Source organism: Podarcis raffonei, chromosome 7 (assembly GCF_027172205.1).
Source record: "Podarcis raffonei isolate rPodRaf1 chromosome 7, rPodRaf1.pri, whole genome shotgun sequence".
NCBI classification, from domain to species: Eukaryota; Metazoa; Chordata; class Lepidosauria; order Squamata; family Lacertidae; genus Podarcis; species Podarcis raffonei.
The window spans coordinates 68,685,457-68,707,044 of record NC_070608.1 but is presented as its reverse complement, the minus strand read 5'-3'; the positions used below and the strand labels follow the sequence as shown (position 1 = coordinate 68,707,044).

General features: G+C 44.7%; 1 protein-coding gene across 1 annotated transcript in view; it reads left to right on the top strand.

Moving 5' to 3' along the window:
* Positions 1-21,588, top strand: part of LOC128417873 (glutamate decarboxylase 1-like) — a 31,394-nt gene that overhangs the window by 3,200 nt on the left and 6,606 nt on the right. Inside the window, exons 2-12 of the mRNA XM_053397096.1 lie at positions 2,188-2,322; positions 3,151-3,393; positions 4,405-4,495; positions 9,539-9,651; positions 11,153-11,268; positions 12,292-12,371; positions 13,750-13,804; positions 16,168-16,284; positions 16,595-16,659; positions 18,345-18,423; positions 20,440-20,589. Of these exons, the coding sequence (XP_053253071.1) occupies positions 2,188-2,322; positions 3,151-3,393; positions 4,405-4,495; positions 9,539-9,651; positions 11,153-11,268; positions 12,292-12,371; positions 13,750-13,804; positions 16,168-16,284; positions 16,595-16,659; positions 18,345-18,423; positions 20,440-20,589 (1,244 nt within the window). The remainder of the gene's footprint in view (positions 1-2,187; positions 2,323-3,150; positions 3,394-4,404; positions 4,496-9,538; positions 9,652-11,152; positions 11,269-12,291; positions 12,372-13,749; positions 13,805-16,167; positions 16,285-16,594; positions 16,660-18,344; positions 18,424-20,439; positions 20,590-21,588) is intronic.

Below are 21,588 nucleotides of genomic sequence, written 5' to 3'. Positions count from 1 at the left end.
CAAATATCAGATGTTTCACGTTTTGTTTTGTTTTCTCTCTGGAGTTGAGTTCTGCTAAATTAATTTTAAATAGCATCGGAGAAATGTTGGAAGGTATGAGGTTATACCTATATAACCAGCCAATGCAGTATACACATACCTTGGGTAAAACCTTCATACCCAAGGCTGAAGATTGAGTGTGACAATGTGCCACAGACCCACACTAAAAAAGAGAATAAGGGAAGGAGAGGCTATACCTGACCTGGTGAAGCACTAAGTGCAGCACAAAGTTAGGCCATGGAAATACAGTCTCGCACAGGACTGTGAGAGGCAAAGTGAGGCAATTGCGTCAGGCAGCAAGCTCTGATAGAGATCTTCCCTCATCCCTTCTTCTCTGGCGGGGAAGATTGTGTACAGTGTAGCAAGGGAGCACTGTATTTTCCTATTGAGCAGAACAGTGCCATAGAATTTGCGAAACAAAAGCTGGCTACTGGGATTCATCCTGGTGTTCTCTAAGCACACAAAGAGCAAAAGAATAGGTGAGACCACAGAACAGGTGGAAAGGATGATTTCATCCTATGTACCCTCCTGGAGAGAGGGACACGGGTGGCGCTGTGGTCTAAACCACTGAGCCTAGGGCTTGCCGATCGGAAGGTTGGCGGTTTGAATCCCTATGACGGGGTGAGCTCCCATTGCATGGTCCCTGCTCCTGCCCACCTAGCAGTTCGAAAGCACGTCAAAGTGCAAGTAGATAAATAGGTACTGCTCCGGCGGGAAGGTAAACGGCGCTTTCGTGCGCTGCTATGGTTCACCAGAAACGGCTTAGTCATGCTGGCTACATGACCCAGAAAAACTGTCTGCAGACAAACGTCAGCTCCCTTGGCCTATAGAGCGAGATGAGCGTTGCAACCCCAGAGTCGTCCACGACTGGACCTAACGGTCAGGGGTACCTTTACCTTTAGTCTCTTGGAGTCACTAACTCTTTGCTCCCCATAGTACTCTTGTGTGCATTTTTACTATGCATCACCTTCCAGGGTTCCAAATTGAGCAACAGGTGGGGCAGGTTTAGTGCACTGGTTCCTGCTCTCCCTTCACTCTGATCTCATCACATGGAGGCATTTGTTGTTGTTCAGTCGTTTAGTCGTGTCTGACTCTTCGTGACCCCATGGACCAGAGCACGCCAGGCACTCCTGTCTTCCACTGCCTCCCACAGTTTGGTCAAACTTATGCTGGTAGCTTCAAGAACACTGTCCAACCATCTCGTCCTCTGTCTTCCCCTTCTCCTTGTGCCCTCCATATTTCCCAACATCAGGGTCTTTTCCAGGGAGTCTTCTCTTCTCATGAGGTGGCCAAAATATTGGAGCCTCAGCTTCAGGATCTGTCCTTCCAGTGAGCACTCAGGGCTGATTTCCTTTAGAATGGATAGATTTGATCTTCTTGCAGACCATGGGACTCTCAAGAGTCTCCTCCAGCACCATAATTCAAAAGCGTCAATTCTTTGGCAATCAGCCTTCTTCCATACATCTCACTTCCATACATCACTACTGGGAAAACCATAGCTTTAACTATACGGACCTTTCTTGGCAAGGTGATGTCTCTGCTTTTTTAGATGCTATGGAGGCATTAGGATGCCTGAAAAGAGCTTGCGTGAGTCTGCCAATCAAGAATAGAGCAGAACACTGGCACCAACTCCAGGGGCCCCTGGGGAGCCAGTCACCCACAATTTTGTTGTTGTGGGTGCCCGACCTCTGTACCCCACATTCACCGCTGCTCGGCCTTCACCCCCAGGCTGCTGCCACTGCCTTACCTCTGGTGCTTAGGCAGCGGCTGGACTGGGACATGTGCCACGACAGGGCCTATATGGGGCCCACCGAAGCCATGGGCAGAGGCCCCAGGCACCACTGCGGTGTCGGAGCACACATGCCACGCTGTGGCGCACACCCTGAAAGCCCACAGTGTGGCGCCCAATTTGGCGCAGCTGTGGCAGAGAAACAGGGGATGTTTGTGTGTCAAAAGAAGGGAAATGGAGGGCAGTTTACACAAGGAGGTTTACAAGCTGAAGAAACGACAAAACAGGCAGCAAAGATCACACACGTAATAACTGATCCAATACAACGAATGGGGCATTGCAGTTTTGAATTGGGTATGGCTATTTTAGCAAGCTTACTTATCCTTTGTATATCGACCTTTTTTATTCCTCATTTCCAGACAAACAGATCAGTACTGGACCTGACCCACTGAGACAAAAGCGTCTTTCTAGCTTCCAGGGAGAAAGTGAAGAGAAAGAAAAGGATTCTACCATTGAGAGCTTTGTGACCAATTTTTCAAACATCTTTGAGTCAGGTAGGATTAATATATTTGTGTGTGTGTGTGTGTGTGTGTGTGTGTGTGTAGGGGAGAGAGGTGGAAATTTGAGATCTACTTGCACAGTTTCTGAATCACCCCATTGTGAATCCTTCAAGACCTGCTTCTCAGGATGTCTGTAGAATCTTGAAGCGGGGTGTTGTTTAGGGGTCATTGTTGCGGTCCATATTTAATTTTGGAGATGCTAGTTTTGCCATTACTCGTGCTATTTTTGTATATCAATTTTAAAATCTTATTACGGCATGTGGGGATTGTTTAAATTTGTTGTGTATGTTTCGATAAGTTTTTATTTATCACTTGTGACCGCTGTTCTCATATTTTTGAAATTATGTACATCTTTGCATATTGTAAGCCACCTGGAGCATGGTTGGAACTATGGAAAGGTGGCATGCAAAGAAGCAATGCTGATGTTGAAGCTGGAGACTCTCCCCCTGTACTTTTTACAGCAGGGGTAGGGAATCTGTGGTCCTCTGGAAGTTGAGGCTGGTGGCCGATAGCTGGAGATAAAGTCCAGTTGTCCTACAATATCTGGAGAGTCACAGTTTCCCCATCACTGTTTAACAGTCATTATGTGTTCCTTCCATTCATCTCAAGGTCCTGTTGTGTGGCAGACATGGAGTCCTATTTGCTGGGACTGGGGCAGGGGATGGATGGAGGGACCATGGGTTAAAATGGTTGGGAGAAGCTTGACCCCATTTTTCTACCCAGTTGCAAATTTAAATGTGCATCCCATGCAAATCACCCTTTGCCCCAAGTCTCCTCCTGAATCCTACACATTAAACAGAATCTCTCTCCTCCAACTCCCAGATCTTTTGCCTTCTCAGAATGGCGAGGAACTGACAGAACGTTTCCTGCATGAAGTTGTGGGTATTCTCCTGAGTTACATCAAAAAGACCTACGATGGAAAGACGAAAGTGCTAGATTTCCACCACCCTCACCAGCTTCTGGAAGGGTTGGAAGGCTTCAGCGTGGAACTTTCGGATCAGCCAGAACCTCTGGAACAAATACTTGTTGACTGTAGGGATACCTTGAAATATGGAGTCAAAACAGGTAACTGCTCGTTGTGTTTATACAGCATTGTTTCAGTGGCTAGCAGCCATGTGGACTTTGGGTTCACAGAGAGCATGTGTCTGAATGGCAGGAGCTGGGAGTCAACCACAGGGAAGGGATATTGCCTCCTTGCCCAACTTGTGGGCTTCCCAGAGACATGTGGCCAACCAACATGGGAAACAGGATGGCGGGCCACCTCGATCTGTTCACGCTGCTCTAGCATGCGTCTTCCTATTGCAGTCTGGTGGCTTACAAACTTTCTGTCTTCAGGGTAGACATAGGGCCAGATCATCCATCCATCCATCTGGCCATTGATCATGTTTATGTGCTGCAGGAATGGCTGCATTCAGCACCATCCTACCTGGACATAGTATAATAAGTGACCCAAGAACTTTAGACATATGCCGAATTCTTGTGTTCTTCTTTCTCCCTCCTCACTTTTATGGAAGAGCTGTATGGTTGCACACATCACAATCTCCAAGTGGTGAGACTTCAGGGGGTTCCAATGCTTACTGAGAGTTTGGTTTTCTTGGAGTGCAGGTCCTTGGAGACTATGGTGTCTTGTGGAAAAGAAGTAGATGTCCGTTTCTGTTTGTGTGTGTGTTTAATGAACTATCCACATAAGCCAAGAGCTTTCTTCTACCACAGTTGCTACTGTACTTCCCTGTACAAACACCCCCTCCCCCTTGGCTCTACCTAACTTCTTCACAATATATTTTAACTGCCACTAATTTGTACCCTAATTTAGGGTTGCCATATGTCTGGGATTTCCTGGACATAGCCAGAATACGGCAGTTGGAAATCACTGATATGTCTGGGAAAATCCATGTCGGAAGTCTAGATTTTGGTGAATTTCCTTAAAAATAGCTCAAAACCTCAATTTTTTTCCTCTTTCGCTTTTTGAAATATTGCAACCCTAACAAATTGGAAACTTTGCTGATGAAGTGATGCACCCCTAACATTTCTTCAAAAAGCATTACCTGTTTTATCTTCAATTTATCGACATTTCAGGGCACCCTCGTTACTTCAACCAACTTTCCAGTGGCCTTGACATTATAGGACTTGCTGGGGAATGGCTGACGGCTACAGCAAATACAAACATGTATGTACTGTAGATTGTCATTTTTAGACAAGATTAATCTGAATTAAGAAACAACAGCGAAACCAAACTCCTTTTTTATTATTGCTCTTTAAGAATGCGAAGGATGTATGAGATCCAGCAAACAGAGACTAAATACATTTATGAAATGCATTGGGATGACTGGCGTATTAGACTCAGAAGGATGGAAAAACTAGAATGAAAAAAGTAGTTAAGGAGCCCAGTTTCTACTGAAATAACAAAAGCTTCAGTTTAGGGCCAAATGATATGATTAAAAAGAAACATGTTTAGCATCTGTCACACCTCCTCCTTAACATGCATCTCTCTGTGTGGGGATCCTGATCTGGACTGGGACTGCAGCGTGAGAGGAGAGCGAGTGAGCTCTTGTCTCCATATCCTCTTTTAAAAACAAAAAACGCTACCTCCTTGAGCTATTGCTTTGAAAACACTATTTGCAGCAAGTGGTATCTTCTGGGACAAATAGCAGATTGTCATGAGGACAATAACAAAGGTAATCTGAGCCTATTATTGTAGGCAAGATTCAGACAAAGTTAAGCATGTTTAAGTCTCACTTGAAGAACTCTTTAAATCAAAAGTGGGGAGCCTGTGGCCTGCAAGGTGTACGCGGACTCATCTCAGTGGTCCCAGGCAGAAGGTCTTGGGTTCAATCCAGGCACCTCCTGGTATGGCTGGGAGAGACTCCTGTCTGAAATCCTGAAGAGCCACAGCCAGCCAGCATAGAAAATACTGAGCTAGGTAGAGGTAAAAGGTAAAGGTAAAGGACCCCTGGATGGTCAAGTCCAGTCAAAGGCGACTATAGGCTTATGGCGCTCATCTCACTTTCAGGCCAAGGGATTGTCCACAGACAGCTTTCCAGATCATGTGGCCAGCATGACTAAACTGCTTCTGGCACAACAGGACACTGTGATGAGTGCCAGAGCTCATAGAAACACCATTTACCTTTCCGCCCCAGTGGTACCTATTTATCTCTTTGCACTAGTGTGCTTTCGAACTGCTAGGTTGGCAGGAGTTGGGACAGAGCAACGGGAGCTCACTGGTCTAAACCACTGAGCCTCTTGGGCTTGCTGACTGGAAGCTAAATAGACCAATGGTCTGATCTGAGTCAGTATGAGGCAGCTTCCATGACTCCAACTTCCATCAGTCCCAGCCAGAATGGCCAACTGTCAGAGACGATGGCAGTTGTAGACCAGCTGCATCTTGGAGGACCACATGTTCCTGCTATAAATTTACAAAGTTTGTCCAACTGCCTTAATAAAAGTCCACTGAGAATTAAAAATAATGATCCTTAGTTTTGGCTGGATCATGCTTAATTATAAATAACAACTATTTACAGAAGACATATGCAAACTTGTCATAATTCTTTATAGAGGGCCTTTCCCTCATTTGCCTGCAAGAATAACACAATGAATTCTGATGCGCATTGCACTTTTACAAGATTTTTTAAAATAACAACTATCCCATCAATTTTCCTGCATAGCAGGTGAAATATATAATTTTTCAGAGTTTTGGTGGGTTTTGCTGTAAGCAAATTTGAGTGCTTAAATGATACATCTTGAGAGGTCGACAGTGCTGAATCTTAACCCTCCATCCTGTAATTACATCTGTGATACTATGAACAGCAGAAATAGTCTCCATAGTGACATTTTAACAAAGTGGGCATTGTGTAAGAACTCTTCAAAAGATGAAGTTGGAAGGAGTCTGAGAAATGTCAATGAAAATACTGTTGATAACTTCAGATATAAACAGAATAATGTCCATGCCAAGTTCTTATGGAAAACTTCAGCAAATTTAATCGTTTTCCTCTGCTGTCTTAAATATTATGTAATGAGCTTGGAACAAAGATAGCTTATTGACTAAATTTGGACTGCAGGACTGCATCAAAGGCTTCAAAAGCTTTCCAAAAAGCCTTTTTGTTGTTGTTCAGAATTGAAGACAGACTTCCACAATGGATTTTACTCTTGCGCATCTTTGATTTTAAAGAGTGACATTTCAGAAATATTCTTAAAACTCCTATGTGGCATGGCATCTCAAAGACAATTGATTTCAACCCAATGAAATCAATTGGGCTAACTTAAATCCTGTCAATTTCAAGGGACACCTTCTAAGTGTAACTAAGCCTAGATCCAAACCAGTTTAATTTGATCACCAGAATGAGTCACTGAGAATTACACCATTTGAGTTTGATATTTTGGAATAAGTCTTGAGAGCTTTTGAGACAAAGGCAAAGATCCAAACAACTGTGCAATCCATTCTACATGCCCAGTGGACCTTTGAATTCATGTTCATTTCAACTGCTGCTTTGATGCACAGCTCTCTGCTTCTGAAGTTCAGGAGAGCTTCAAAGTCCAAACATGAAACAGACAGGGCTATATGGCAGCAGTTCGAGAAGAGCAGCAAAAATTTCCACTAGGATGGCCCTTTCCACATTTCCTGATTAGGCGCGGAGATCAGCCTGAATTCAGTGGAGCACCATGACATTTCCCTTTTCTATTAATGGAACGTTCTTGGTGGAGTTTATGTGCTCTCAACGAACCAAGCACTGGACATGTACTGTGTACTTCAATATTTCCCTGTACCTTTGTGGATGCCCACGGTTAACTAATGTTGTTCTCTGAATTTGGTGCCAGCAGTGCAGGATGAGGATAAGGTCATCTTATCCTCTAAGAGAGGATAAAAGGACCAAGGCATGCAGACAAAGTGCAGTGTGATCAAAAGGGGATTTTGATCAAAGGGAGCATGAAACTCAACGACATAGCTTCAGGGCTCGAAACCCATTATGCACTTACCTGTACTGTTCAGTAAGCTTTGTTTACCGGCTCGCTGGCAAACACACCTCTCTTTTTGGGAGCGTGGGGTGGGGCGGAGCAGAGTGGACTGTGCCAAGCCGGGAAGTAATGCTTCAGTGTTAGATAGTGGCTTTGTGTTCTTCCACCACACGGACCACTCAGTGTGGTTAGAGAACAAGCATTTGTCGGGAAAGTTGCTTGATGCTGATGATAACAGAACTACCTCTTGGAGGCTTCCGTTCTCAGTAATAATGTTTTATTATTATGTATAGCATTTCTGTACTGCTGTCCATTAACAACAAGTTACCTGGGAAAGTTCAAAAATATCATTACAGTGGTACCTCTGGTTACGAACGGGATCCGTTCTGAAGCCCCGTTCGCAACATGAAAAGAATGCAACCCGCAGCGGCACGTCTGCGCATGTGCGGGTTGCGATTTGCCACTTCTGCACATGCACTTGACATCATTTTGTGCATCCACGCATGCGTGAGCGGCAAAACCTGGAAGTAACTCCTTCCGGTACTTCCGGGTCGCCACGGGACGTAACATGAAAGAACGTAACATGAAGCGGACGTAACATGAGGTATGCCTGTATAGTCATTACCGTTGTCATCATCATCATCTGTGGTGTGCGGTCAATGGACTACGGGGACTAGGCTATTCCCCTAAAGAGTCCACTAGCCCTCCCATCACCTCCCCAAAGCTCAACTGGCTTTGGGAAGGAGGTAGCAGGGCTTCAGCATCCTGGAGGCCTTGTGCCTCCACCATCCCAAAGCCTGGGAAGCTTCTTGCCAGCTTAGGGAGGGAGGTGCAATGCTCAGACCCCGACTCAATCGTCCTTGCAAGCTGGCACCTCTGGTCCTAACTATCCCCCTACCAAAAAAATCACTGCATGCCATGGAATCAGTCATCAGCATAGAAGTTAAAACTGAAGTGTAACAACTAAACTCAGATTTAACATCTTAAACAAGCAGTAGTGAACCTCAGGAGAGGGATGGACTGCCTAGTCCTCAGGAACTTCCCACAGGCCACACCCCCTTGCTAGTCCTACTTGTTGTTGTTGAGTTGTTTAGTTGTGTCTGACTCTTTGTGACCCCATGGACCAGAGCACGCCAAGCCCTCCTGTCTTTCACTGTCTCCCACAGTTTGGTCAAACTCATGTTGGTAGCTTTGAGAACACTGTCCAACCATCTCGTCCTCTGTCGTCCCCTTCTCCTTGTGCCCTCAATCTTTCCCAACATCAGGGTCTTACATCAGTCCTACTTAGTACCATCCTTTGGTGCTTTAACCACCTGGTATGTGATAATGCCCCTTGCTCAGCTGAATGGAGCTGAGATGTTTTGTTGCTGAGATGTAGCCTACAGTGTGGGGGACGCGGGTGGCGCTGTGGGTAAAAGCCTCAGAGCCTAGGGCTTGCTGATCGAAAGGTCGGCGGTTCGAATCCCCACGGCAGGGTGCGCTCCTGCTGCTCGGTCCCAGCGCCTGCCAACCTAGCAGTTCGAAAGCACCCCTGGGTGCAAGTAGATAAATAGGGACCGCTCTGGTGGGAAGGTAAACGGCGTTTCCGTGTGCGGCTCTGGCTCGCCAGAGCAGCGGACAGCGCTGGCCCCTGGCCTCTTGAGTGAGATGGGCGCACAACCCTAGACTCTGTCAAGACTGGCCCGTACGGGCAGGGGTACCTTTACCTTTACTAGCCTACAGTTCAAAGACAAAAGTCCACTGACTTTTGCCTCTGGGCCAGCCCACTTCTTGCTCTCTAACCATCCCTACTTTTGCCTCTGGCTCCACCCACCACTGTCATAGGTTTCTCCACCCTTGACACAGAAGATGGAAAAGAGGGTGGTAAGAAAAAGTACTTCAGGAAAGAAGGGATGAAAAAAGAAATGTGAAGGCCCCAGATCGAATTCTACCTGTGCACAAGTAACCCCAAGTAACAACCACCTCCTCATAGATGGGAATGTTCATATATATATATATACACACACACATGCATCCAGCCAATTCCTTCAAAGCAGGATGAACCTTGAGATACAGGTGCAAATGAGCAAATCCAGGTGTCTTAATACATTCATGTTCCCTTCCTGTGTGGAAGCCTGTTTCTGTGAGCAATTCTCTGTTGCTTGACAGAGGCGGAAATTTGTATTGATTTTTCTTTGTCTTTATCAAGCCATTCCGATGAGTTCATTTTGTGTTTCTGACTACCATTTGTTTGTTGTTGGTTTTTTTTAAAAAAAATTAGGTTTACTTATGAAATAGCCCCAGTATTCATTGTAATGGAGGAGATCATACTTAGAAAAATGCAAGAAATTATCGGATGGGGGGAAAGTGAAGCAGATGGCATATTTTCTCCCGGTAAGTAGATCAGAAATTATTATTCATCCAATGAGTCTTATTCAAACCCTAGAACCGACATGGATCATTTCCTGACATTTTAAAATGTGAACATTAATTTGAAGATAGACTGTGTATAGAAAGATGAATAGATACTGGCTCAAAATCACTGTAAGAACATGTTTCTTAAGGGGAGGGCAGAGAACTCCGAGAAAGTGGTATGGCTAGATTATCAAATCAAAGCTTTAAAGAGAAAGACTTTTTTCTTTTGCTGTGATCAGGTATCACACTAAACTATGGTTTAAGGTAAAGGTACCCCTGCCCGTACGGGCCAGTCGTGTCTGACTCTAGGGTTGTGCGCCCATCTCACTTAAGAGGCCGGGGGCCAGCGCTGTCCGGAGACACTTCCGGGTCACGTGGCCAGCGTGACAAAGCTGCTCTGGCGAGCCGGCACCAGCCAGGTGCACGGAAACGCTGTTTACCTTTCCGCTAGAAAGCGGTCCCTATTTATCTACTTGCACTTAAGAGTGCTTTCAAACTGCTAGGTGGGCAGGAGCTGGGACCGAACGACGGGAGCTCACCCTGCCGCGGGGATTCGAACCGCCGACCATGCGATCGGCAAGCCCTAGGCACTGAGGTTTTACCCACAGCGCCACCCGTGTCCCTAAAACTATGGTTTAGCAAGAGATTAATGACCCCAGCTTCCTCCCAGCCTTGTTTGCTCTACTTCCCATGCCCAAGAGGAGGACATTGGATGGAAGTACCCATCCAAACATTTCTGTATGCCACTACAACGCTCGGATCTTATTAGCTCCAAACTGGTGAGTGAGTGAGGTCCTTAAAAAGAAGGATTGGCGATTAAAAATGATAGGATATGCAAAGCACTTCCTTCCCAATGAAGAGCTTTTATGCTCACAAGACTAGATGCTTTCCCCTCCGCAGTGACCACAGGTAGATACTCGCAAATTCCTTATCAATCCTACCTGTGTGCCTGCAGTCAGGAAGTACCAGACTCACTGGACCATATTCTTTTGGACTGCCCTTTGCACAGCAGACTCCACAAACAGATGCTGAGCAAGATGTTGGACCTGGGACCCACAGCTCAGAGAAAAAGCCAAATGAGGTTCCTCCTAGCGGATAGGAATTAATCTCCATCTTACTCGAAAGGGTTCTTAACGAATCATCCCTCTAGGGCAGGGGTCAGCAAACTTTTTCGGAAGGGGGCCAGTCCACCGTCCCTCAGACCTTGTGGGGGGCTGGACTATATTTTGAAGCGGGGGAAATGAATGAATTCCCATGCCCCACAAATAACCCAGAGATACATTTTAAATAAAAGGACACATTCTACTCATGTAAAAACACGCTGATTCTTGGACCGTCCATGGGTCGGATTTAGAAGGCGATTGGGCTGGATCCGGCCCCCGGGCCTTAGTTTGCCTACCCATGTGTTATGTTGTACTATTCATTCCCAAGGAGACTAAGCTATTCAAGCAGATGCTTAATTTCTTTCTTTGTCTTCCAGGGGGCAGCATATCAAACCTCTACAGTGTTCTAGTTGCCCGCTATAAACACTATCCTGAGATTAAAACCAAAGGCATGGCAGCCATCCCTGACATCATACTCTTTGTTTCTGAACATGTGAGTATGCACTTGCAATAAAGTCGATGCGATGTTATTTGCCTGTGATATGATGCCTTTTAATGATAATCCTGTATATATTTTAGTAAGTCTTTAGTAAGATAATCCTGTTATATTTTAGTAAGTCTTTATATAAGACCAGTAATAAACCTTTGTAAGCTTCTTCTCTTTTCTTGTTGTTTAAGCTGTGTGTGTATGTGTGTGTGTGTAAAATCATGCGCTGCTGCTATGCTTGTCTTGCGAGAACCGCCACCCTAAGTCAAATCTAACCAAAATCAATCACTTTGCAACAAACATTTTATGCGTGCATGCAAAATGGGTACTCCAGATTTGCCACCAATTGATGGTAAATTGGGGGGCCATTTCATTCCAGCCCTAATTCAAACATCTCTATTCATTTCCATGGCTGAACTCTGGGGGGAAAACAAACAACCTGATTCTTCAAGTTTCAATTAAAGATTGTGTATACTCTGTAAAGATTTGCCTGGTTCCCACATTGTGACCAAAAGAGCTCAAGTTTATGCCTTGTTTCACTTGCAAAACCGGGTGGAAAGTTTTCAAATATCAGATTTTATCTTCACCCATTGATTTCAATGGAGCTTAGTCATAGCTCATTGCTGGCCTTAACTGGGCTGTGACCATTGTCAATTTCATAAAATAATGGTTGGTAATCAGAGAAATCTCAAGGATGCCTTATGAGCTGGTGGCAATACCTCCCTCTGAGCAACAAAACAGTATTAGAGATGATATATGTTTTGGAATGGTTACTCTGAAACCAGCAAACACAGGAATGGGCAGTTTCACCGTGTATGATGTTCACTCTTCTCCTCAAAACAATGATTTAAGTAGTATTTTAGTTGAATTGTACTCCCCTAGATGTCAACAGACGACAAGGGCTTAAATCCCTGTCTTGTCTGTCTTTGTATTTCTTTAACATAGAAGCAATCGTAGAGCAATCTTTCAGCTCTAATGTATGTTGTGAGATCTTTCCTCTATTTAACCTTTTCAACCTTACTATCTAAGAGCCATTATTCTGTAAAGAAAGCTGCAGCGGTTCTTGGGATCGGAATGGATAATGTTATTGTCGTCAAGTGTGATGAAAGGTAAGGCCTTCAGCTGCTTTTTGTGCATGATTTATATATCCACTCAAGCAATTTACTTGCATTTGCAGAGATGTGTGAACCTTTTATTTCTTCATATTCTAGATTCACATATTAGGAACACTTTCTCCCAAAAACAAATGTGTTGCTTTTGCAATGCCAAACTGAATAATGTTTTCTGTATTTTAGGCATAATATCTGAAATAATATCTTAATTGCACATCATTCAGTGAACTTCCCATTTAGTCGCCATATTTCAATAAGTAAAAACCAGGACACCCTGAAAGTTGCTGAGCTTTTTTAAGGAAACCACAAAAATTGTTAAGCTTCTTTATGACAAACCCCAAGGTTGTTGATTTTTCAATTGACTTGCCTAAAAAGTGCCGGCTTTTGAAATTACCCCTGGATGTCAATCAACTTTTGAAATCCTGGTCTCCCTAAGCAATTGGCTTCATTTCGCAATGGCTTGTGCATCCAACAGTCATGTTTTTCACAGGTCTGATAATAATTTCTCAGACCTCCTGTCTCTTTTGGGCTACTTGGCTAAAAACCATTTAAAGATGGGAAGCTTAACATCTTGTTTAGCACCAGAACTCCATTTGGTGGCTGCCTCCCCCAAATTCACTGGGCATTGCATCATTTCAAAGCATTCTGGGAAAATACAATGGTGACCACCTCGAAAAGTGGCAGACATCAGGCGATAGCTGCCCAAATCAGCTCTGTCGCTACAGCAACAGTTAATGGTTTATGTAAGGAAAAAAACAATGGGAAAAAATGAACGGAAATGAACGAATTGTAGAAAAATTCCAAAATCCATATCAGGAGAATACTTTTAGCAGGTCAATCAAAATGTCACAAAATAACATTGGGGCTTTTCAGTTCTCCAGAACAGAATGGACAAGACCAGGAAACACTGCTGGTAGTGAAGTCATGGCATCTGCACTTGGGTCACAGCTCACGTCCACAGCAAACATTTCAAGCACATTTAAAGTTCATGGCTTCTGCACAGCTACAATTCCTAGCATTCTGTGGGGGAAGCTGTATGCTTTAATGTTTGGTGTGGGTGTGACCACAGTCTCCAGATGGAATGTGAGATAAAATACCAGACATGAAAAGGAGGTTCTGTTAGGTGCCATGTGGATTTCAGGTGCCAGCCCAAATTACAAAACTGGGGGTGGGGGGAGAACTATTGCACACTCCCAATGTAGAGCCAAACGTCCTGTTCCTCTCTGAAGTGGTGCATTGAGTCTTATGGGGGTTTCTTCCACTATGCAAAACTTTAGCTTGCTGGGGGAAACGGATGGTGCCCTTAATGGTTATGCATTTGGAAGGATGCACAATGAGTAATATTTAGCAAGTACTGCTGCTTTGTTCTTAACAGGGGGAAGATGATTCCATCTGAACTGGAGGAAAACATTATCCAAGTTAAAAAACAGGTTTGGCTTCCATCACCTTCATGTAACCTTTCAGGTCCTTGTTCTATAGCTACTCTGCTGGAATTTAATTGTATGTTTGTGATATCCCTATTGAGCTAAATTGGACTTTGGCAGGTTATTTGGAACTAGTCAGAGGGGTCTCTAGCTCCCTCCCCCCAGGCAAGTTAGCAGGTGGTTGAGGATGACTTGGTGGCTGCTCCTCATCTCCTCCTCCTCTTTGTCCTTTGCAAAGTGAAAGGGATGATGGTGAAGGAGGAGGACAGGGCTAGGGAGCTTATGGTCCTCCAGATGTTACCAGAATCCAACTCCCATCAGCCCCAGCCTGTATAGCCAATGGTCCTTCCTCTCGGGAGTAGGAGTCGCCACCTCTGGAGACCAATATCAAAACCTGGCATTGGTACTGGTATCCTTTTTATGGTATTAAAAATATGCCATATGAAGCAGTCTCAAGCAACGACTAGAGCAGCCTTTCTCAACCTGTGGGGCCCCAGATGTTGTTGGACTACAACTCCCACCACCCCTAGCTAGCAAGGCCAGAGCTCAGGGATGATGGGAGTTGTAGTCCAACAACATCTGGGGATCCACAGGTTGAGAACCACTGGACTAGAGAGTCTCGCTAGTGGAAGCCTGCGCACAAACTTCCACCAGTGCAACAGGGTTTTCCCTGCTACTTTTGTCATAGTAGCAAGTTGAAATGCCTCCCAATTTTTAAAATATTTCAAGTGTTGAAGAACGTATGAGCTGGACAAAGAGAAAGGAAACCCAAGAGTTCTGATCTGTAGGCTGACAATCGATGATGATGATTGTGCACACGAGACAAAGAAGGAAAAAAGAATAGATTCTCCCACCTGTGATGCATCAATTCATTTTTCCAGAATATAGGCAAAATGCCTTTGCGATATATCGCATTGCCGCTATATCCTACAGTGATGCTTGTCAAGAAAAGGAATGAATCTTACTATGCTCTGCAGCAAAGGATTATGATGTTTCACAAAAGTTGAGCTTTCTTTGGGCAGAGTTGTTGAACTTTTTAAAGTTTTGACCTCCTAGCTAGTTGCCCAGGAAGGTATAAAGACAAGGGAATGTTTCTTACCATCCTTTTTTATTCAATAATTACACAGAGAGGCTATAGAACCCAGCCTCTTGGATCATGGCATTGTCCTGAGGGAAGCTCCACCCCCTTCTCTCCCATTTCCTCATTCGTCATCATCATCACCTCCTCTACGGGTGCCTCTAAGTTCCCTCTGTCTTTGAGCTCTTTGGCCTCCTACTTTTAAGGCTTGCTGGGTTCTGGGAGATGGGTTCTGGAAGGGTCAGGATGGGGAGGAGGTCTCCACCATTCCTCCTCTGCCCAGTCCCTGAAAATTAGTTTTCTTTAACAGTGGAAGCAGCTTTTCAGATTATACACAGCTCTTCTTCAGGCTTTGATTATGAGATCAAAAAATGAACATCCAATAGTCTAGATAGAAGCAACTGGGTAGTCAGGCTGATGGTTACTTGGCTGCAGAAGTTTACTGGCCATTGCTGTTGTCATGGAGATAGTCTAAGTTGAAGGCAAACATGCCATTCTGATGTCATGTGTGATGTCACAAAGGGGATATGCTTTAAGTCTTGGTAAAGTCAAAAGCAGTTAACAGTCAGACTGCATCTCAGCCCTGTCAAGATGGATCTCCATAACAGGTAATGAATAATTTTATTTGGGGGATATATTAACTTTTACTATTGGGGAAAAGTTTTAGATTGGTTTGCCAGTTTGTACCCCATCAAGTTGAGGCCAATAGATAGATATTCACAACCCTGTACCAATCAAATAATCAACTTTATGGGTGACTTTGGGGCTGATTCACAGAACCACATTTCCTTTCTCCACTCTATATCCCGCATCTCTCCCACTTCCTCATTCGTCAACCTTATCACCTTCTCTACGGGTGCCGGTAAGTGTCCTCTTTCTTCAAGGTCTTTGCTCTCCTACTTTTAAGGCCCGCCAGGTTCTGAGAGAGGTGGGTCTGGAATGCTTTCTAGTGTCAATATGTCAGCCAGCTGCTGCTCTGGCTCGACCATGATTTCCTAACTTCCCCCCTCATCTGCCTCTGAGCTGCTGCCTTCCTCAACCCCCTGTTGTAAGTCTATACTCTCTTCCGCTTCCCTGGAAGGGTCAGGATGGGGAGGCGGTCTCCACCAGTCCTCCTCCTCTGCCCAGTCCCTGACAGCTGTTGAGCCAAATCGCAAAAAGGACATTTCTGACAGCAGTGTTCCCGGTATGTCCGGGAAATTCTGGATGTATGGCAACCTAGGTTACAACAAAGGACAAGTCCTTGTTGCATGTGCACTAATACAGGCTGCCATCTTGAATTTGTTTTCAGGGCAAAGTACCATTGTATGTGAGTGCCACAGCTGGGACAACTGTGTATGGAGCTTTCGATCCACTCGTTCACATAGCTGACATCTGCGAGAAGTATAACCTCTGGATGCATGTGGATGTAAGGTGGTTGTTGGCTATCTGTTCCATCTTGCTCCTGGAAGTCGAGTTTTGAAATGTTAAATGATTGTAAAATTATTGAAATGTATAAAATTGAAAATCATAAATAATAATAATAACAAAATCTTCCAAGCAAAGAGATCAGTAGTATAGCAACTAAGTTCAGAATGTCTATAGGATTGTCTGTAGATTGGATTCTTATTCCATTACGAAATGTACTTATGATGAGTTGAAGGCAAAATTTTAATAAACGGTGTTGGTGAACGGTGGCATTCTCCCAGTAAGATAAGCGTGTGTTTCGTTTCTGATAGGCAGCATGGGGAGGCGGCCTGCTTCTGTCGAGAAGACATTCCCACAAACTGAGTGGCATTGAAAGGTAATCCCATTATGTTCTTTAAGGGGATGCTGCAGTGAGATCAACGTATTAGCCAGTCTTTCTCCTCGCTTCAGACCTCTTGCTGAAGTGCAGACTGTAAGGCCTGTCACCATAGTAATAGTGACTCATAGTAGGAGTGGAAGCGAGTTGTTGCACTGAGTTTGAGGGGAAAAGGAAAATAAATCTAGAGCAGTACCAAGTTTTATATTATGTAAGACAGGGGTGAGGAGCCTCAGGCCTGGGGGCTGAATGTGGCCCTCTCTGGCCCCCGAGACCCTTCCAAGGCCACAGCCCTCCCTACGCCCCCCCAGGACCAATCTGGAGTGCTTGTGTCCAGCTACAATGTGTCCTTGAATACCACAGACTTAATCTGGATGGTCCCTGGAAAAGACCCTGATGTTGGGAAAGATTGAGGGCACAAGGAGAAGGGGACGACAGAGGACGAGATGGTTGGACAGTGTTCTCGAAGCTACCAGCATGAGTTTGACCAAACTACGGGAGGCAGTGGAAGACAGGAGTGCCTGGCGTGCTCTGGTCCATGGGGTCATGAAGAGTCGGACACGACTAAATGACTAAACAACAACAATGACAAATCTGGAAGGAAGGAGTGTGCATGTGTATGTCTAGAATCCTTTGACTTTGACATGGCTGGAATGTAGCCTCTTGTCATGGAGCCAGCAAGGAGAGCAGGTCGTTCGCAGATCAGAGAAAGAGAGTGAAACACTAGCTAACGTACAGTTAGTTTCTTTATTAAGAAAGCAGAACAAAGAGCACATGGAGATTTCTAAGGATTGCTCCTGCCTAGATGAAGCAGTTGCCCGGATTGGCTTGTAACTCCCCCTCCACTCTTACTCCTTCTGTGTCAGGCCCCTTCCTCCATCTACGGTGAGCCCCAGGGGACCTTCTCTGTGTCTGCCTGGCTCTGTGTTCTGTGGTATGCAGCAGACGTCTTGTTTTGGCAGTGGGGGGGTGGCTACAGGCTGTTAGAGAAGGTGTCAGAGTAGCTTCGTGGTGGACCCGCCAAGTCTGATTCCTGTTCCTGTCCTGTTTCCTCCTCTTCATCATCCTCCAAGCTCCCAGCCTCCTGTACTTCCCAGCTCTTCCCTTCCTCTGTGGTGTGGCTGGTTCCCCACCACCAGGATTCTGGGTCCAAACCCTTTCCCTCTGCACTTTCCATGGGGGGCTCTTGGCCAGGTGGCTTCCTCATCCAGCCAGTCCCTGACACATCTTCTACAAAGAGTTCCACCTGTTCCCCTGTCCACCTTTTGCCTCCCTTTGCCCCACTGCTATGCACCCTTCCCAAAAAAGTTGGCTGAACAAGACCCCTCCTCCCCTGATGTAAGAGACCTGCAAATTTATTTGCACTCTGTTCCCTGTTGGCATAATTTCATACAATTTTTTTTTGCAGCATCAAATGCTGCGTCCCCATTCTCTCGAAAGTCCTGCTGACTTTTCGTTTTGCTTCCCCCACCTCCCGCTCCCCATTCTCCTGTCAAGTTGCTTTGATGATAAACCTTGTGGATCAAAGTTGCTGATATGAACATCTCTATAAAGTATTATTAGGTCGGTGACTTCATCGCTAATGCTTCCAACTAATATTTATGTGTGCGTTTATATGCTTCAGAGTATACGACCCATTTCAAACCTGGCATATTCATTATCTTTTAATTTTCTTCTTTACCTAGGGCTAATTCTGTCACGTGGAATCCTCACAAGCTGATGGGAGTTCCGCTGCAGTGCTCTGCTTTCTTAGTCCGTGAGAAGGTAACACCCACCCCTTTCCTACCATGGACAGAGCTCACTATCTCAGGGAAGACACAGGATCCCAGACCAGTTTTCAATGCTGCTTCTTTAAGAAGGAGCTAAATTCCACACAAGCATGACTAGATTTGCTATCTGATGCTAGGATGTGACTCCTATTGCACCTGGTAGGACTTGATTTGGAGAAAACATGCGTATGACTGGGTTGTAAGTGCATTTAGTTGTCCGCATCTGGAGAGCACCAGATTGAGGAAGGCTGTGCTAGGCTATATATCTGCAGGCGATGTAAACATAACAATGTGTGACATGCCAAGCTGAATGCAGTCCATCAGCTATGTAGTTTAGCCTGCTAGATGCTGGCTGTGTGCAGAGGCAAGGATTTTGAAGTATCCAGCAGGCCATAATATGTGGGAGTAGACTGCATTCAGCTTGGTGGGTCACAAGTTGTACCGAGACTGTTTGAGTTGATCTCTTTGATAGGAACACACTGGCTGGGGCAACCCAGCCGGATGGGCGGGATACAAATATGATGATGATGATGAAGAAGAATACTTGGGTTGTATCCAGACTAACTCAGTCATTCTTATTTAATAATATTTATATACTACTTGATTGTTAAAAAACCATAAACCTCAAAGTAAGGCATCCCCAACCTTCAGCCATCCAGAAGTTTTGGACTACAATTCCCATCATCCCTGACCACTGGTCCTGTTAGCTAGGGATCATGGGAGTTGTAGGCCAAAACATCTGGAGGGCCGCAGGTTGTGGATGCCTGCTCAAAGTGGTCTACAAAAGGGATAAGACAATAAAAGTATATATATAAAAACAGATTGTGGTGGTCCTGATGGCCTTGGCCAACTGGATGCTGCGCTGACGGATCGGCCGAGCAAATAGATGGGGGGGATAGATTCAACGGAAGCCTGCCTCCCGCAGGTCTGCTTCCCATGCCCCGCCCCCGAGGCCACTGTGGATTGGCCCATTTGAATGGGCAGGTTTGACAGGAACTTGTGAGCCTCCACAAAGGCTGAGGGGGACGGGGGAAAACAGCTAAGATGCTGTGTTGTATTTGGGGGAAGAGGAGGCGGCACATCAGGCCGCAAACGCTGCTCATTGGAAGCAGCTGATTTTTTTGCAATACAATTTTTTATCAAATTTTTGCAACATTTTCACAATAATCTTCATATCAAGTAATTACATTGTTTCATAAATTGACTTCGCACCCCCTCTCTACCATGTTTTTACTCAAACCTTTTCTGCTGCATTATATCTTGATCGATTACAAAAAGTTTCTCTACGTATCGTGACCGTATCATTTTTCTTCCACTGCTTTTGTCTCGAATCCTGCCTGCGATTTCATTCGACTATAGTTAAAACAGCTATTTAAAGCGCTGAAATCATCGCTGAAATCAGTGATAAGCTAAATATAGATATTAAAACACATGTAAACATTCTGCACATCTGGGGGAGGCATGTCTAAAGCAGGTATGGAAAGGAGTGCAGTGAAGACACCTGCTTGATGTCAATAGGGAGTTCCAGATTGTGAGTGTAGAAGATCAATTTCTTACAAATCCAGAGTATTATCTGCATCTGCAACAGTGCCAGATCCACAGACTGAGTGGGCATATATGGGGAAAGGTGATCTCACTGGTAGAGTCTCATGCTGTAGCTCCACTGAAATCAGTTGTATCTAAGTTAATTGTGACTAAGTTATGCCATTTATTTCAATGGGGCTAAAACATGACCATTGTCATCATGCCCAGCTTGTGGGCTTCCCTTAGCCATCTGGCTGACAATTGTGGAGATCAGGATGCCAGGCCAGATGTGATTAGAGAGACCTGTTCCAGCAGAGTTCTTTTTTATGTTCCCTGTACACATGCATATCATGTTCAGGCAAATATCTCAGAGCAGGTTCTACAAAATCATTAAAATGTCATAAAGTATGTTTACTTCCTGTCACTGAATAGTTTCAAATGTGATTTCAAATGCAGCATTATCTTAACAGTTCTATCCCTCCGCTAGGGTCTTCTCCAAGCCTGTAATCAGCTCTGTGCCGGATATCTCTTCCAACCAGACAAACAGTATGACACAGCTTACGACACTGGGGACAAGGCAATCCAGTGTGGCCGGCATGTTGACATATTCAAGCTGTGGCTAATGTGGAGAGCTAAGGTAGGGAACATCTTGCAGGGATCAGAATCCCACGTGGGAGGAAGTCGCTGAGATATATTGCATAACAATGACGTTCATCATGAAAAGATGAATCTGAAGCCATGGAAGGGAGGGAGAGGATGGGAGAGCAGGGGAACTGCAGGTAAAGTGAGGTTGCCAAACCCACAAAACTCTTCTATATTGATGCACCCAGGGCTTTTTTTCAGCTGGAACTCACTCAAACTCAGTTCTGGCACCTCTTAGGTGGGCACCATTGCCATTCTAAGAGAACAAGGGAGGTGTTCGTGGTGAGTTCTGGCATCTCTTTTTGTAGAAAAATAGCACTTCTGAGGAACATCTGCCACAGAGTGATGCATTAGTTTCTGAGGGATATTCCAAAGGACATGTTTTCTTCTGCTCCAGAGGGTAGAAACTGAAGCAGTGGATTCAAATTACAAGAAAGGAGATTCTGGCTAAACCTTAGGAAGAAACCAAACAATTAAACCCCTGTGTTGCAAACAAATATCAGTAATATCCAAAGGCAACACGATGACCAAGTACAGCAATGTGATGTCAATATAAACTCTTTATATTCTCTTTATAATCTATACAGAACATTGAACAATATGAAATATATGAAATATATGAAATATATGAAATATGCACTCTCTGCAAAACCAAATAAACAGAAATCTTCTAAATCTCTGAAAGACACAAAATATGCACTCTTGATGGATTCTCTTGAAAACATAAAACCAAATAAACATAAGTCTTATAGGTCTTTGAAAGTCTTTATGGGCTATGCAAGTCTCTGAGAGAAGCAACCATATAGAGTGGTTACATAATTTTATGACCACTGATCCATAGCAATTGTTGTTATACAATTCCATTCACCATATAGATGGGTTTATGAAGCATTTCTGTATTCTTCTGCTGTGCTGAAGAAGAATTCCATGAAACAGTGGGTATATCCAGAATCACTGTTCACTACGTCTGTTTGTGGACCACTTTGGCAGCATT